At 46.8% G+C, this 18,938-nt stretch overlaps 1 protein-coding gene across 5 annotated transcripts in view; it reads left to right on the top strand.

Moving 5' to 3' along the window:
- Window positions 1-18,938, top strand: part of PTPRT (protein tyrosine phosphatase receptor type T) — a 594,083-nt gene that overhangs the window by 407,768 nt on the left and 167,377 nt on the right. For all 5 annotated transcript variants that reach the window (XM_061437619.1, XM_061437621.1, XM_061437620.1 and 2 more), the window contains one exon: window positions 11,979-12,114. In XM_061437619.1, the coding sequence (XP_061293603.1) occupies window positions 11,979-12,114 (136 nt within the window). The remainder of the gene's footprint in view (window positions 1-11,978; window positions 12,115-18,938) is intronic.

Here is an 18,938-nt window from a genome sequence, read left to right as displayed (position 1 = left end):
GCACATCCTGGCCTTGGCCTGGGCCACGCCAACCAGGCCGTTCACGTTGTCCTGACCTCATTTGACCCATAGGCCATCCCTGATAGGTTTTTGTGCTCGCCTCCGGACTGACTGCTCCTGCGTAGGCCTCCTGTGTTCCACAGCTGCCCAGGACTGCTCTGAACTCTGCAAGAAGAGTTAACCATCCGTTCAGTGCGGCCAGTTGTTCTCTTGCACTGGCTGTCGGAGGATGTCTAAAGGGACTATCACTTTGCCGCAGGGCACCCGAAAGAGTGTGTGTTCTCTTTTACATCTGCTCTTCAGACTAAATCCTTAATCCCCAGCGCAGGCCCTGGGTGCTCCTCTCTCCCGCAGCTAAGCAGCTTTGAGCCCCCAGGGCTCCAGGCTCAGCACACAAGTTCTGCAAGCAGGGAGCCAGCACTGTCAGCCCTGAGCTGGCTCAATTTCTTCATCCTCATCGATGGAGCAGGCTTCGTCTGGCACACAGGGAGCCAGGGTGGGGAGGAGACCACTGGGTGGTCTTAGGGACGTCCACAATGTGTCCCACACCAGCGATGGCATAGGGAAATCTGACTTATAGTCTAGCTTGGCCTAAGCAGAGCCATACATGCCCTTCTCTGTACAGACTTCTGTGTTAGCATCCATCACACTGAGCTTTGATTTTCAGCTTGCACGTGTGTCTGCCATTACGCGGTGAGTTCTCAAACAGCAGGGTGGTCTCCTAATCGCCTCGCATGCCCAGCACCTTGTTTTACCCACTATTATCTTGATAATCCCAGCAACCACTCACGCCACACCAGTCGACGTCTAGGACTGGCCGCCTAGACAGCCAAGGGTTGAATGGGTGCTAATGAGGCCAAGGGAAGGGGTCTAGTCCATTTGGAAGTCACTTAGCTTTTTCTAGTTCCCTGACCATGGGCAAAATTTTCCTTCTGGCCAAATCCACACATAGCTCTAAGCATACGTTGCCCCCTCACAGTAGGTGCAGGCTGACCAACAGACGCTCCTAAACCCCAGCCACAGACTGGCTCCTGATCTGTCCTTCAGATTTAACCCCAACTTCAGCCATATTCAGTCTTTAACCCTACCTGTGACCTGACACCTAAGCCAGTTCAAAAAGTGCACCTACCTCTGGCTTCTTAGAAGTATCACCCCCAAATTCAGCCAGGACTTAGGATCCTTGTCTGACCACAGGCTAAGGTCCAGCTCTAGGACTCCCCTGGGCACAAGAGGGAACAGTTGAGACCTTGAGACAGTAGAAAGGCTTTCTCAGCCCACTGATGGTGAAGCCCTTTAAAGGGCATGCCTTCCAAGTGATGTGTCAATAATGACCGTAGCTGGCATCAACCAGGCACAACTGCTCTTAAGTAAGTCTATCGTGCTAAATTCTAAATGCATGAAACATTCTTAGCATAAAGGAGTTTACTTGCACCCAGAAGAGATTCACCGCAAAGATCTTCTATAGCATCACTTTCCTACTGTCTGTAACTGAATTAGAATCTGACCTCCACAGAGCATTTGCTATGTAAAACAAGGTCCACCTGGAAACACAGATCCAGGAGATGCATGGAACCAAGCAGAATCAGCGCTTGAGGAACCATTTATTTGAGTGTCCAGAATGCTTTCAAACAATCAATTAAAGCTATTGCTATCTCACAGAGTGCTCACCTCCACTTAAGGCTGAAAAAAAAAGGTCAACCTCTGTCAGCAATATTTAGCAGTTTCAGTTGTATAGGTTGTGAAGTCAATTCCAACCTCTTAAGCCTGCCCAGGTAATATTGAGGGGGTCTGGGATACTAGAAACCTGTATCTACTTTACACGTAACTCAGTCCTCATTAAATGGTCTTCCCCAGCAAGGGCAGAGCTGTCTTTGAAGAACCTGAGTGTCTGTAGTGTTTTCTAGCTACTTGACATTGACTTTGAGTTAAATCTTGGCTAAAAGCAATTACTGTCATATGATGAATTGAGGCAATTTATTTATTACTTGAGAAACATCCTAGGTGATGTCACTTGGAAGAATGATGGAATAATCCTTCCCAAGTAGTCCATTATCAGCCAGATCTAGTGAGGGGGGCCACTGTTCTGAGGTGTGGGGGAGAGCAGTCAGCAGTTTTTAAAAATTAGTCATCATGAGATCAAAGAAAAGAGAATTGGAAATAAAGCAGAAAACAGTTGCCTAAACTTGAGCTTGCTTGTCTCCCTGTGGGATTATATGGCATGCTTGGATTGCTAAATATCAAGAAAGGTATTATAGAGAAAGCCCAGAGATTAATAATAAAACTAAACTCAATGTATGAAGTGCTTGGAGATGGTGGTTGATGTACAAGGAAAGTGAAAAGGATGGGGAAACTTAAGTTAAAAAGGTCAAGTTTAAATATCATTTGAGCAAAGTCTGTACAATTTGGCCCATATAACAAGATTCGCATGACATGTTCATCCATCCCTTCGATATTAGAATGTGATATATTGCTGGAAGGGCATGAGGGGAGATAATCTTCAAGAAAAGCAGGTATGAAATAGAACTTCAGGACACAGCAGGTGGCCAACTCAGCAGAGATGGCCATAAATACAGCAACGTCATAGTCTGGCTGGTCACAATAAGATTCTTGATCCCCGGAAAAAACAGTCTGATTCTTTCTTCCAGGTGTTTGAGAAAAGACAACCAGATTTCTCTGCTGAATAATCCTTTTCCCTGTTTATTGAGGAAATGGCAGAATAGAAAAGTGGTTTAAAGAGAATAAACTCTGTACCAGACTGCCAGGGTTCAAATCCCATCCCTGGCACTTGCTTCTGTTACTTAGCCTCTCTGAGCCTCAGTTTCCCTGTCTCTGAAATGGGTATACCGAGGGCTTAACACAGCAGCCTGGCTCATAGTGGACGTTCCAAATACGTGTCAGCGCTTTATTATAAATAACACAGCTGCTTTACATGTGATCAGGTGTCCAGACTCCACTGTTACCACCTTCTGGATACAATCCAAACACCTGGCTATCCTGAAAGCCAGTCACTATTTCTGCACCTTGGCCAGGACTCTGCTGCAGTGAAGATGCAGTACTGGACATTTTTCCTGAATCATAAGTCCAGACACCTCTCAAAAGCAGCAATGAGGTGAACCTAAGCTTCCCCTGGTCACAGGAAGTGAGAAGCCCATGCTGGCCCTGGAGCCATCTGGCCTCACATCCATCCTTTGCTTCCCCCTCCTGTGCAGGTGCCCCCATAGGCTGTGTTTCCTGGGCCCATGTCAACAAGCGTCTGCACGTGGCCAGGAGGAGACAAGGGTTGTAGAGCGAGAGGAAGGAGAAGCCTTCTCCCTCTTGGCCTCAGGCCCCTTCTTTGGCAGTGACCGTGTCCCCTCTGTGGCTCCAGCCTCCCATAGGTCCACTGGAGTCCCAACTTCTGTTGGGTGGCCCTGACCTCTGGGCTCTGAAGAGCCTTTGTCTCTCTAGTGTGGGCTAGGTAATGGCCCCTGAGGTTGCTACCTTCTGGGTTGCCTCACCATCCTCTCTTGATCTCTGGGTACCCAGTTCTCTGGTAAATTCACTCTGGTTTGAATGTTTGAAACAGTTTCCTTTTTCCTGGTTGGATGCTGACTGATGTGGAGCCCATGCTCGTTTCTAGTGATTAGTCCCTCCTTTAGTAAACGGTGAGGGGAAAAAATAATCTGATTTAATCATCCAGTCTATATTTTTTTCCTGTATCAACATCACACTTGTGTGAAATATCTGGAATCTACATTTTTCCATTTAAAAAAGTCAACAACAGCATTTGTTTCTCCCCAGGCTTCTCGCACCCCTCCTGTTTGCTATAATTTCCATCCTTAAAGACTGCCAAAGTAGTTCATGATCACAATTACAAATGTTCTCAATGCCTTGGGATGCAATTTGTAAAGTCTAGAGGCTTGAAGCTAATGAAGTATCCAGATGCTTTCCTAGCAACTTCTTTCCTATCGTGGACTTCAATTCCATCTTAAAACTAGTCTACCATTCTGAGAATTCACTTCCAGGAAAAGTCAGAAGGGGGATGATGCATACCTCACTCTAGAAGAGCCAGAAACCTGCCCAGCTTCCCCAGCTTTCCCCTGCTGCCTCCTCTTGGCAAAAACCCCCATAATCAGAGATACCTGCCATGCTTGAAACCTTCGCTGGCATAGAGGTAGCATCTCAGAGTCAGAATTTCAAAGGTTTGCTCTACTGGGTGCCAGATGCATGTAACGCCAGAGAAAAGACAGAAAAACAAAAGAAGTCATTAAATAGATGGGCATAAGTAAGATGCCAGCTCAGTAAGATGTGGGGATAAATGCCCTTGGATAGTGAAGAGGCGACTGCGTGTTTGAAAGACTGGAGCTTTTAGGAATTCTGTCTCCGAGAGCCAGCTTCCTTTCTTTGCCTTCAGCAATGATCACCAGCATGGGTTATGCATCCACTGGGGTGTGCTTGGTTTTATCAGTTGCAATTAGATGTTCTTTATCTGAAACTTCTATTTTTTGCTCCATATCTTTACAGGGGAAATTCTTTGAAGTAAAGCTATAGAATTAGGGCTATAGCAAGTGAGAGTACTTGGAGAGAAACTTATTAATCCCTTGTTGCCAAATTACTTATTGCTGCCATTAAGTGATCTGGATGGAAACTGGTCTTGCCTAGAGGAGAAAAGATAAGGGCATTCCTCCAGGGACTCTGCCTGCCTTCATCCTAAGGATGAACCTGGGCAGTGTGTTACAAGGAGGCAGGACCCCAACCGCCACTGTGCACCCACATTTTACAGACACAAGAAACCATGCTGCCTCCTGGAACCAGTCCTAAGATCATGCCATCGTGATGCCACATGAGTGGGCATATTCTCAGAGTTTGTCAAGTGTTTTTACTTCCATTATTACATTTGATCCCTAGGAGATCCCTGGGAACTTTGTCGTTCAGTCGCTCAGTCATGTCTGACTCTTTGTGACCCCATGGACTGCAGCACGCCAGGCTTCCCTGTCCCTCACCATCTCCCGGAGTTTACTCAAACTCATGTCCATTGAGTTGGTGATGCCATCCAACCATCTCATCCTCTGTTGTCCCCTTCTTATCCTGCCTTCAATCTTTCCCAGCATCAAGGTTTTTTCTAATGAGTTGGCTCTTCGCATCAGGTGGCCAAAATATTAGAACTTCAGCATCAATCCTTCCAATAAATATTCAGGACTGATTTCCTTTAGGATTGACTGGTTTGATCTCCAAGGGACTCTCAAGAGTCTTTTCCAACACTGCAGTTCAAAAGCATCAATTCTTTGGCTCTCAGCCTTCTTTATGGTCTGACTCTCACATTCATACATGACTACTGGAAAAACCATAGCTTTGACTGTCCGGACCTTTGTTGGCAAAGTGATGTCTCTGCTTTTTAATATTCTATCTTGGTTTGTCATAGCTTTTCTTCCAAGGAGCAAGTGTCTTTTAATTTCATGGCTGCAGTCACCATCTGCAGTGATTGTGGAGCCCAAAAAAATAAGTTGATCACGGTTTCCATTGTTTCCCTATCTATTTGCCATGAAGTGACGGGACCAGATGCCGTTGTCTTCATTTTTTGAATGTTGAGTTTTAAGCCAGTTTTTTCACTCTCCTGTTTCACAGTTTCATCAAGAGGGTGTCAAATCATGCTGTGGTTAACACTTTGCTCAAGGTCACATAACTAGTTGATGATAGAATCCAGGTGCAAGTTTGTATATTTCTGATTCAAAACCCCTTGCTTTTGACCGAGCTCATCAAACCATAGCATTTCATCCTCAGAAGGGGTGTAAGAGGTCACGTGGTCCCTTGTGCTTGCTGGGGAGCACACTGAGTGCCCAGACAGAGCCTTTCATTGTTGGTGACACATTCTCCTGCCACTGTGGCTAACTTGGGGTTTGCGGGGTGGAGCCCAACTGAAGTTTCATGGCTCTAAGGATAACAGGGAGACTTTCACTCACTTAGAGCATGAGTGTCACTGTAATCAAGGAACACTGGGTTGAGGTGGAAGGTGGGCTCTATAAGTAGAGAAGAAAGGCCAGCATCCTATGAAAGTGAGCTATTAAGGGCCTGGCTAAGCATTTAAGAGTATGGCTCAGCTGGCAAAACCTGGGTTCGATCCCTGGGTTGAGAAGATCCCCTAGAAAAGAGAAAGGCTACCCACTCCAGTATTCTGACCTGGAGAATTCCATGGACTGTATAGTCCATGGGGTCACAAAGAGTCGGACACGACTGAGCGACTTTTACTTAAGCATTTAAGAAGCCCAGGAGGTGAGAACAGGTGAAGACAGTAGACAGGGAAAAGGGAGGAGGGCTGACTCTGAAATGGGACTTGAATCACGACTGCTTCATGCTCCTCACTACGCAGTAGCACTGCCTTCAAAAGAGTGGGGCTTTAGCCTCCGCTGGAGAGTGCCGCCATATTAAAATCTTTTCTTACGTTGGCCCCAGCCTACTCTTGTCACTTCTCCTGGTTTGCATTAGTCCTGCTCTTTAAAGGGATCAAATCTGTTCCATCTTTCACTGTGGCCTTTCAACTTTTTTTTTTTTTAATTTTATTTTATTTTTAAACTTTACATAATTGTATTTGGCCTTTCAACTTTTTGAAGACAAGAATTAAGTCTCATCTGAATCTTTCCTTCTCTAGGCTGAAAAATCCCCAATTCTGACTGCCATTCCTCCTCAGTCAGTGATCTTTGGATTTTTATGTGCACAAGAATCACCTAGAAACCTTGTCAAATGCAGGAGCAGACTCAGCAGATCCGGTGTGGGGACCCAGACTCTGCATGTGTAGTAGGTTATGATGCAGATGCTTCTGGTCACTGAACCACATTTTGAGTGACAAGCCGCTTGTCCTGGCTTTACCATGCCACATTGGAATCTTTTCTCAGGTTGGCCCCAATCTACTCTTCAGGGTCAGGGTCCACAAATGAACAAGCGTCACCAGAGTGGTCTGACCAGGGCAGAGTAGAACAGAGAGGCATTGTCCTTGTTGGGTCTCAGGAGTCCCTGAGGAATATAAACTGGGATGATTGTTTGGTACCCTAGGAGGAGGCTAGAGGTTGGGGCAAAAAGAACATGGCACCTGGGCCTATATATGGAGCAGATATCGAGGGAGAGGGGCAGGCTTCAAGAGACTGTGAGCCCGCCTTGGGTGCCATGTTTCCATATGCAGGGGTCAGTAGGTATCACATTGAATTGAAAGCCAGATGTGAATTCTGAGCAGGAGCTCAGAGGGGACTGGATTCTAAGCTGCTGTAGCTCAAGTGGAAAGAGTCAAGGGCAATGGGCAGTGGCAGCTGCCCTTAGAGGACTGTCTGGCCTTTGGGAGTGCTCAGAGTAGGAAGGGCACAGCTGGTGGGGGTGTGAGGTTGGACAACCTTGTGTTGGAAACAAATCTCTTCTCAGTGCCAGCAGAGTTCACAAGATTCTCTTTGATGAGTTCATCACACAGGGGACTAACGTAGAGCCTTGAAGCTACTCCTGTTGGATACACCTACCACCTGGTACCTACTTGCCAGTTCTGATTTACTTGAACTATTCTCAGGTTGGTTCCTAGTAGGGGGCGGAGATGACAAGGATGCATCCAAACCCCTCCCCTCTCCAGTCTCAGACTCCGGTCTCCACTTAGTAGACAGATGTCACCCAAGGCCAGAGACAGAGCTTCATAGGGATGAGGGACTGATACTATGTTTGACTCTCATGAAAAGAGTGGGCTTAGGGCAAGAGTAATGCAGTTACCATCTTACTGATGGGCTTCCAGTTCCCCCTTGGATTTCTGGTCAGTGAGTCAGACGGGGACCCAGAGCCGGTATTTCCTGAACAGTAACTGCATCAAGGAGAGTTCATTGGAATGACAGAGCGTGAGGCTTGCACAAAGAATCCCAGCTCTGACACTGAAAGCCAAGTATATGGCTTTGGAAAAGCCACTTCACCCATTTGTGGAGTTTCCTAATCTAAATAAAAGGGAAAATAAAACTAGCATCTCCTGTGTCAGATCTTGTGAAGATTAAATGACTTAATATATAAAAAGTGCTTATTAGCACATTTTTTGGTCACCCAGTGACAGACTGGTGAAAATGGGCTTCCCTGGTGGCTCAGATGGTAAAGGATCTGCCTGCAATGCAGGAGACCCAAGTTTGATCCCTGGGTTGGGGAGATCCCCTGGAGAAGAGAAAGCCTACCCACATCCAGAATCCTTGACTGGAGAATTCCATGGACAGAGGACCCTGGCCGGCTACAGTCCACGGTGTTGCAAAGAGTCAGACAAGACTGAGTGACAAGCACTTTCGCTCTTTTTCAGTGGATTGATGTTTAGGCTGAATTTTTAAAAACAGTCATAACTGAGCTTCCATTTGATGAGGCGCTCAGTACCTGCCTAAAAGAGCTGGTTGCATTGCTAGGAGATCCCATCTTTAGTCAACCCTGATGTGTTTCCCGCGAGTCCAATTGCAGGTTCTCATGCGTACTTACAATGTGAGCCCTGTGGACACGCTCCTGAGTCTGCCATGGGGGCAGGACTAGCCCATTCTGACTCTGTCCCCGTCTTCTTCCTTGGCAGGAGCCACAGGTAAATGCTATCTAGCCTTTGGTCCCAAAGCTAGTTCCTCCACACCTGTGTTGCCTTCAAACACTGTCAACAGGCTTTCCTTGTGGACAGAGGGACACATCTCTGGTGGCTCAAGCCAGTGCCCTGAAAAGGATGCTTAAGAAAAAGTAGAATTTGCCATGTCCTGGGGCAATTCCTGTATAGTTCTAGTTGGACTAGCCAAGCATGGCTATTCCTGATAACCTCACTGTGCAGAGTCTGGGATTTCAGTTCTGATGTCGGTGAGCTGAACTCATGAAATTTGTCTAAAGCGCTGGGCTATGGCCTTTCAGATGGCCTCTCTGAATGTCCTGCTTGGTCATCTGTGACCCTCAGCTGTGTTCCATTGTTGATTCATGGTCACCACTGAAGGTGCTTCTGTTTAGGAACATCTTGGAGTTTACTTGGGAAAGGTTTTCTAATACTCATCCAAGATCTTCACTTTCCTTTGGGTAGAGAGCTAGATTCTATCCTAGGAGAAGCATTTGACATAGTCAATTGCTCCTGCCTTCTTGAAACCCCCTCTTCCCCTGGTTCTAGGACACTATACTCTCCTGTTTTTTTTTGTTGTTGTTGTTTTGTTTTTTTACTTGTCTGTCCACTCCTTCTCTGCCTCCTATATGCAGGCTTGTCTTCCTCTACCCACTCACTGAATATTACAGACCCTCAAGTCTCTATCTGGACCATCTTCTCCATCCAGTCTTCATTCTTTCCCTGGCTGACTTCATCAGCCCCCATGCTTCATATATCATCTATGTGCATATGACTCACACATTCTTACCTCCAGCTTAGACCTCCTTTAAGAGCTTCAGACCTGCGTTTTAACTTCCTCCTCTTGTAGAGTATCTTCCAAGCTTAAATTACCATAAACATATATTTCCCTTCTAATTTCCTTTTTTTATTGGCGTACAGTTACTTTACAACATCATGTTAGTTTTTGCTGTGCAACAAAGTGAACCAGCTGTATGTATGCATATATCCCCTCCCTCTTGAATCACCTTCTTACTGCACCCACCTCCCCAACCCCTTCCTAAAAGGTTGGCCAACTCTGCCAGGAGTTCTTTGGTGGAGTTGATAGGCAGAGCCTGCTCAGACCGTCCTGCAATGTGATGAGTTGGGTTTTTGTCTTTAGCTGGTGAGGGGAACTGAATAAAATCCCTTACTTGTAAGTCCTGCCGGGAGAAGGAGCTCTGACCCCATTGATGTCTTAGTTGGGCACACAGAACATGGGTGCTCAGTAGCCAGTTAGTGAATGACTGAATGAATAAATGAGGCAAACAGCTGTGGTCCACTCGCCTTTATGCCATTCACCCGTCATCTGTAAAGCAGCAGTGATGAGGAGGAAGGCCTGTGTAGACAGTGACTTTAGAGAGATGACTAGAACTCTCTCTGCTCTTAGTCTTGGAGACAAAGCCAACCCAGCTTTCCTAAGTTACAAGAGAGTCTGGGGAAAGTGCTGTAGTAAAGGGACTGCATGAGTACAGGAGGAGGGGATGTGCTGATGGGCTGTTGTGAAATATCTGTGAGTTTGGAGAATCAGAATCATAGCTTGTGGGCATTAGTATCCCTTCAACTCAGCCGAGTTCTGTGAACACAAGGCTGAAAAAAAGGAGAAACTCAATTTGGTTTCATAAGAACAAATGGGTGTGGGTAGAGCTATCATCCCCTCAGCTAAACATTAAACCACCACAGACATTAAGGGAACACCTATTACAAGCCAGACCCTGCACTGACATGAGGAAACAAAGATAAAGAAGGCATCATCTTGCCCCCAAGGAGCTTGCAGACCACTGAAGGAGACAGATGGGTAAACAAATAACTAATAATGTCAGCACACTGAGCTGCACCAAGTATTACAGAGAGTTAGCAGAGTTTGGAGGGGAACTCTCCTGGGGCAACCAGGGAAGGCAATGTCACTGATAAAGGATGAGCTGGTGCTGATGTTGGTAGAAAAGTAGGGATGGGTCAGGGCAAGGATGCTTTGGACTTCAGCTGCCTCACACAGAGCTGGCATCCTTGGGAGGAATTCGCGGTGGTGTTAATCCTGGACCATACTCCAGAAGGTTCACACAGGTGCTAGAATGAGAAGTTGCCTCTGTCCCCAGGTCATTGCATGAAGAGGCCAGGCTTAGGCATTCTCTGGCTCCTGACTGTTGCTATCGCCTTAGCAAGTGGTTGTCTGGGAGGAGTAGGATTGGGGGACTGCTGCTGCTGCTGCTGCTAAGTCGCTTCAGTCGTGTCCGACTCTGTGCGACCCCATAGACGGCAGCCCACCAGGCTCCCCCGTCCCTGGGATTCTCCAGGCAAGAACACTGGAGTGGGTTGCCATTTCCTTCTCCAGTGTATGCAAGTGAAAAGTGAAAGTGAAGTCGCTCAGTCGTATCCGACTCTTAGCGACCCCATGGACTGCAGCCTACCAGGCTCCTCTGTCCATGGGATTTTCAGGCAAGAGTACTGGAGTGGGGTGCCATTGCCTTCTCCGAGGATTGGGGAACTAGGGGACTTGAAAGTTGAACTCAAGGCTTCTGACTTCTGAAACCTAGACTTAGAGTCAAAAAACCAATGGAATTCTGGCTCTGAGCTTTATCAGCCACGTGACTTTTAGCTAGCTCCTTTGTTTTCTCATCTATAAAATGGGACAATCCATAGATACTTCGGGGAACATTTGCAAGGATTGTCCAAGCTGGGTCCATGAAACGGCTCAGCACAGGGCTGAGGATGTAGTAAGTGCCCAGTTCCCAGTTTTCCTTGACATGGAATTGAGTCAGTGAGTGAGTACTGGCAGAGCTGGTAATATCAACATTAAATTTCAAAAATGGACTTAGCAGATTTAAGTGTTTTCTGAATCCAAAGCAGTTCTCTTTAATGCACTAAATTTATACCTCAACCATTTGTTTAATATAAGGCGCAAAATGAAAGCATTATGTTTTTTGTCTTTAAAAACCTAGCGATTTCAGTTGTGCTACCCTTACAAAGGCTGATGTTTTCACCATTTACCTGGAAGAATTAAGCAGGGTTTGGAATAATTCCATGAGCCTAAGGATCAAACTGTAGCCCCATGGTTTGATCCTAGGGACAGAATGGTCTGAGGGATAAAAATCATCTGCTTGACCTCACGAGAGGAGGAGAAGGGTGCCTCCAGCACAGCAGTTGTGTAAGTTCGGGCAGCTCACTCAGTTTCTCTGCACCTCAGTTTCTTCATATGCAAAAAAAAAAGGGCTATGATAATAACCTCAACCTCACGAGGAATTAATGCTCAAAAGTGTTTAATTGGTCAGTGTGTGTAGTGACCTCAGCACAGTGCCTGGCACATAGTTAGCACTCAGTAAATGGAAGCTGTTGTCACTGTGATTGTGTCTAGTCATGTATGTGAGCCTTTTCAATATCTTTCCTCTTCACCTTTGCCTCCAAGGTGCGTCCACTCAGAACTCCAACACTGTGGAGCCGGAGAAGCAAGTGGACAACACCGTGAAGATGGCTGGCGTGATCGCTGGCCTCCTCATGTTCACCATCATCCTCCTGGGCGTGATGCTCACCATCAAGAGGAGGTGAGTGTGGGTTGCTGCCCTGCAGATTCTGCCAACCCCAAGTGGCCCCAGCACCACCATATGGCCAAATCCTTTCTCTGCTGACCACTTCCGAGCAGGGACCTTCTGGTACAACTGTTGAGGTCCTGAAATTTGGGGCCAGTTGTGGCTCATCGTGTTGGTGTCCAAAGGGTGTGTGCTGCCTGCGTGGAGAGCAGCCGCAGGATGGTCAGTGTCTTGCGGGGCAGCTGTCCCTTGGTGTATGATGCTCCTCAGCGATAGCTTCTCTGTTGTGATTGGTCACATCATCAGGATTACGGGGGAGCCGCAAGGACACAGCTGAGCCTACAAAGACAGATGCGGGAAAGCAGTGCTTCATTCCTTCCACCTTCATCCATTCCCTTTTTGTCTTTGGTCAAGGAACAGTGTCCCTCTGCATCAAAGGGTAGAGCCTCCGATGGTGTGACAGCCCTCAGGGAAGTCTCCTTCCTACTCCATGACCTATAAAACCTTCCCTGCTGGATTGTTGGTGCTTGTCACCTCTCAGCAGGATATCCTCCTGGCGCCTCTGGTCAAGGCACAGTTATCTTGTATTGCACGCATTGCTCATGAAAGCCAGGATCCAGGTTCCTTCCTGATCCACCAAATTCATTACGCCGACATCTTGTGTTTATCAGGCATTCACAGGGCTTGAGGACCAGCCAGGGAATTGCAGAGAGGAAAGGGAAGGTGGGTGAGTATCAGCTCTCACTGTCCCTGGGGTGCAGGGCTGGTTCTTCTAAATAGGGGGTCCTCCCACCTTCACACATTAGCCACTGTGTCCCCATGCCTGCTGCCCATCTCAGTTTCAATGCCAGGATTCCAATCTTGGTCTCCACCCTCCCACTCCCCAATCTGCCAAAGCAAACAAAACACTTTATCTACATTATAATGACATGTGCTGCAACCTGCCCTGCCCCCAGTTTAAAGAGTTATATTTATATTCTTCAACAAACTATTTAACTCCTCAGCCTGAAGCTCTGGGTTTGGTTACTCAGAGTTCAAGACAAGCCCAGTAATGAGGACTAGGGACTTGCTGCCATCCCTGGGACAAAACCAGCTCATGAAACTTGTTCCCCCCAGAACAAAGGGACAGAATGCCCCAAAGACAAATTCCAGCTTCTACTCTAAGGAGTACCATAAACAGAAATGCACAAAGTAAAAAAATAAAGACTGTGTCCTTATTTCCAGCCATTGATTTCCACTCTGCTACTAATCAGCCTTCTTTTAGCCATTCTGGCCCCAAAATATCTCTGTATGTCACATGGTTCCATCCTTTGATCAGGACATCTTATTGGTAGGACCTGTTCTTTCTTTTCTTCTGAATATTTATTTATTTAGCTCGTTGCCCTGTAGCTCAGAGTAAAGAATCTGCCAGCAATGCAGAAGACTGGGTTCAATCCCTGGGTTGGAAAGATCCCCTGGAGAAGGGAATGGCACCCCACTCCAATATTCTTGCCTGGAGAATCCCATGGACAGAGGAGCCTGGCAGGCTACAGTCAATGGGGTCACACAGAGTTCAGACATGATTGAGTGACTAACACTCCGACTACTATCCAGTCTTAGAAGGATATTTTAGTACAGATTGTGGGATCAAGTTCCTTGACCAGGAATCGAACCTGGGCCCCCAGAAAGACTCTGTGTGGGAGCACAGAGTCTTAGCCACTGGACCATCAGGGAAGTCCCAGGATCTGTTCTTTCTTGACATGTCTGTTCTATAGGATCATTCCTTTCCTTAGGCTCCCAGCAGAATGACAGAAGAATTAAGATTCTCATCCAACTACTGATTTTCTGGTTGGAGAGGCAAGGGAGAAGGAAGGTCCATGCTAATGCTGGGGGTCAGGAGCCCCCAGAGTCATCATCATCTGTGAAGCCAGGCTATGTGTTATGTCTCAGTGACAAGCCAGCTGCTATTGGATGAGGTCAAACATGAGTTTTTATTTCTCTGGGAGATAGAGAGCACGTTGCACGTATAAGATCCTCGATGCATTCTTAGAGTCTCAGATGCTTTAAAGACAGAGGTGAGTTTGAGAGAGTCTCTTTGAAAAAAGTAACTCATTTAATAGAATTGCATTCCTCTTTGATAGACCCCAGAGGTTCTTATTCTTTGCCACTGATTTGTAAGTCAGATATGCTCTTCCAATTTTGCTCTTTCTAAAGCCTGGCTTAACCCACGTCACCATCGTCTGTGAGCTTGTGAAGAAATTTCACTTCCCTCTCAACAGCTATTTCTGAAATGTGTGACTTTCCGGGAGGGAGGGAGGGGCTTTCTGGTTTCAGGATGAGAGCAGGAATAAAGTGAGCCCTTTGTGTGGTTTTATCCTTCTCTGAGTATCTTCATCAGCTGTCAGTTCTATCAAAACCATCCATCAGTCCCAATCAACAGGCATCACCTGATCACCATTTCTTCCCAAGAAGCAAATCTCAGATGTTGTGGCAGTGAGCCAGGGGGTGGGTGGGGGTGCTGATCAGCATTTGCATGTACAGCATCTTTTGGAGAAAATAAGACATTTTTCTGGCTTGGTTGATGGTCATATTTTACAAATGGGTATAGGGAATGGAAAACGGAGGAGTGAAGAGGGGAAAGAGGGAGAAAAAGAGAGACATAAGCCTGCTATGTTTAACTCTTTCCACTAACCCCTTGCCCCAAAGGACAGTGAAGAGCTTGAGGGGCTCCTTTCCCTCTTCTGACCCAAACCCCATATATAAATACGGGGAAAACGTCATTGGTCGATTGAGTCTGTCCCTAACTTACTTAGGGCTCGCCAGAATGCTGTCCATGTGTGTTGTGTGCTCAGTTGCCCAGTCATGTCCGACTCTTGGCAGCCCACCAGGCTCCTCTGTCCATGGGATTCTCTAGGAAAGAGTACTGGAGTGGGTTGTCATTTCCTCCTCCAGGGGATCTTCCCAACCTAGGGATCCAACCCATGTCTTCTGTATCTCCTGCATTGGCAGGCAGATTCTTTACCACTGTACCACCTGGGAATGCTGTCCACAGCCACCTAAAGGGAATAGATAATTAAAGGAAAAGAAACCCCAAAATAATAGGGAAACCATCACAAATCAGAGTCCTAGGGTCAGCATCTCTTCAGTGTCCCTTCATGACCTTGAGTTAGTTTCTGCTTCCAGGAGCTCTCAGAAGTTGAATGCCAGCCACACTTCCTGCACTGGCCTGAGCTGGGGCTTCACTGTAACCTCCATGGACATGGGCATGGTGGCTCCCTCCATCCCAGTGGGTTCAGCTGACTCAAAGTCTTCCCCAGAGCTGCAGCCAAGTGTTTCCAGCCCACTTAAGATGCTCCTAGTTTCCCCCTACAGGCCCTGCGGCTTACCTGTCACTGTCCACAGAGAGTCTTGCTCTTGTATTAGGTGTTGTGTGTGTTGTACTGAACTAGAAAGCTGGCCTAGAAAGGGCTAAAGATGCAGATGACCAAGGAAAGGGCTTAGTGAAGTCAATTTACATTTGGAAGACTGGGGAAAGAGAAGGAAAGAGAGAGAGAGATCAGCATACCCTGAGGAGTGTTTTCTTGTTGTTTGTTTGGTTTTTTTTCATGGCTGGAGGGCATATGGAACGATGCAAGGTTGCAGGAGGGGACGCGAGACGTTGATGATCCATTTAAACAGAATTCCCTTCAAGTTTGAAAAAGATGCAAATTCAACTTTGGACTTCTTTTAATAGTACCTTTGGCTGTTTGGACTGGGCTTCTTTGAATGCAGGATGATACAGAATCAGGGCTGCATATGTTTGGAGGGTTGCGTGAGCATTTTAAGATGGAACTTGAAGCTCCTTCTGACAGAGTTAACCCGTGTGGTTCTAGCCAAGCTCATTACAAAACATCCATTCTTAGGCTGTCACTGTATAATGTCTCCATCTTTTTCTCCTGGCTTGTCCGTCACATCTAGACCTCAGAAACAGTCTAGAATGGATTTGTGCATGCCATCATGTAGTAAAACACACTCCCTCTTCATGAGTGCCCTTTTGAGTCCTGAAATGAAGAAAAACTGTCCTGTCTGCAGTCCTGGTCATCTTCTTCCCTGACCTCCTTCCTTAGAATTACTGGACATCCTCTCCCAAAGGAAAGGGCAGCCAAGGAGTTGCTAGGCCACCTCTCTGGTCCCTTGGCTTAGTGTTACAGAGCCCTGGGTGCCTTCAGTGTAAATTGAGGTGGAAAGCTCCAGCCTTAGTGCCTTAACCCAGGGGTCCCCAACCTCTGGACTATGGACCTGTCAGATCAGCAGCGGCATCAGTTTAGAAATAAAGTGTACAATATATGTAATTCACTTGAATCATCCCCAAACCATCCCCATACCTTCCTGGAGCATGGAAAAATTTCTTCTACAATGCTGGACCCTGATGCCAAAAAGGTTAAGGACCACCACATTAATAAGTGTATCTTGATGGTTGAAGGTGTTTATTAGCCACACACATATGGAAAGTTGTTGCATATGCCTATAAGCTTCCTATCATCATTTATTCCTTGGGACACAGTTCCTGAAGTTTGAGTGTGGTTCTCCAAGGCTTAGGGCATAGCGATACACTTCTGATTGGGGAAACGTGGAGCCAGGTTAAGCAGGATAACTTGGTAGATCTGTACCTCAAGACGTGTGTATTCTACATGAACCTCTCCATCCCTTCTTACTTTTCAAATGGAAACTAAGCAAATTTTAGGCAGATAGTTTCAAAATCCTTCAGCACACACAGTTCCATCCTCCCCCATCTCCTCGTCTCATCTCCCTGCCCAGGGCTTCCTGGTCCAGCCTAAACTTACTGCCAGTCATACTTGGCCTGTCCAGACAGTACCTTTCCCACGAGTGCATTTGAAGTGTCTTGAGTTTGAGATATGAGAGTCTGCTTTGAGATAAATGTGCATCTCTTGCTGTACCTTGATTCTCCATGTCTGCCCTCCAGTATTCTTGCCTGGACAATTCCACGGACAGAGGAGCCTGGCAGACTACAGTCCATGGAGTCGAAAAGGGTCAGCCATGACTGAGCGCCTAACGCTTTCACCTCCCAGTAGCTCCCAGTCTAAGGGGTATAGACATCTTGTTAGCTGTGTACTGGGATACAGAAAAACTGGGTCTGAATCTCTACAGCCCCATGTATCTGCTGCTAACCTTGGAGAAGCAATGTATCAAAGCTCAACCTTTGCTTTCCCATCTGTGAGATGCAGCCAATCTCATGAATCTGCTCTAAGAATCAAATGAGCTAATGGTTGGGACAGGCTTTACTTCCTGTACCTTCTAACAGGACTATAGTGCATGATATCAACAGGGATATTCATCTTACACATGACCAACAAGTGTACCAAGTCAGCTCCAACCCCATCACCAATATGCAGAAGGCAGTGCTGCCATCAACACACACACTCTGACCTAACTAATTTGTTTGTTTCCCATTTGAACTGCTGCAACTGCTGCCATATCCTGATTTTAATTCAACAAATAATCGTAGAAGATAGGACTCTGTTTTTTGAAAAGAGGAAACTGAGGATCCTATCTTCTATGATTATTTGTTGAATTAAAATCAGGGTATGGGCAAAGTTGAAATACAAACCAGGCTCTGTGACTCCAGGCCCCTTGCTGTTAATTTCTGTCCTAGCAGTACATGGAGACTGGTAGAAATGTGAATCCTGGAATAGGGCAGAGGTGACCCAGATTCACATCATTTTCTCCTGTTCTCTGCCTTGGTGCACGCTGTTTCCCTGAATCAAATGTCCAGACATTTCCCTTCACCTGCAAGGCTCGTGTTACTCTCTCTCAGCCCCAAGTTCTTCCGAGTAGAATTCCTTCAAGTATTACCTTCTGTAAGCAGTATTCCTATAAGCACCCACCCCAAGAAGATCCAGTGGTCCCCCCGTTGCCTGCAACCACTGTGTCAGATGCGTAGACCCCCAGTTGTAGTTTTGTGGACTGAACTGGCCTGGGACAGCAGGCCTTCTGCTTTGGTCCTGTCTCACCAGAGCTCCACTGCCCTGTATCATCTGCCCCTAGATATTTACCCGCAAAGTGTTTATGGTCAAAGCTAAAATCATCAGCTCCCCACCAACCTATTCCCAATTGTGTGTCCCCATCTTAGTGACAGATACACCCTGTCCATCAGCCAGACCAACGGGATTCCATCACCCCAGTACTTCTGACCCTGCGTCTTTACTTTCTCTTGGTCACATCATCTCCTCTCCCCCTCCCCACTGCCTCCTCCCTGGTGGAAGCCTCTATGGCTTTGCTGTAGGAGTCTCCTCCCCAGCCTCCTCCTCTCTCTTTGACTCTGACCCCACCCCTCCAACCCATCCTCCACTCTGTAGCCTAGGTGATGTTTCAGAAATGAAACTTGTACTCCCAAACCTGCATTCTAAAATCCTTCATTGGCTTCTCCTCCCCAGTATCCATGGTTCATGGGGAGCAAATGAGGGAAGATACACATGCTTATTAGGTCATCCAGAGAGCTGTGAAGCTATGCTGCCCCCTTGCTCACGGTGATTCTGGCAGATTTCCTAGAGTCTCACCCACTCCGGTGCCTTGGCTGGTGAAGTTTCCTCCTCTTTCGATGCCTGTGTGTTCCTCAGTTCCATCTGGCCAGATCCTGCCCATGTTTAAGGTCTGATGTAAAAGACACCTTCTCCAGTAAACCCTTTCGACCTTCAGTCTAGACAGTCTCTTCACCATCTGGGGTTCTCTCTGTGAGGATCCCTGTCGTGTTCTGCCTTGCACTTGTCATTTGTATTCACAGCTTTTCTTCTTCAGTGGACCATCGGCTGCCTGTTCTTATTCATCCTTGTCACAAATGTGCCTTGCAGATACTGGGGATT

The sequence above is a fragment of the Bos javanicus genome, chromosome 13, assembly GCF_032452875.1.
Source record: "Bos javanicus breed banteng chromosome 13, ARS-OSU_banteng_1.0, whole genome shotgun sequence".
NCBI lineage: Eukaryota > Metazoa > Chordata > Mammalia > Artiodactyla > Bovidae > Bos > Bos javanicus.
The sequence above is the reverse complement of the archived record's forward strand: the minus strand, read 5'-3'. Positions and strand labels throughout refer to the sequence as shown.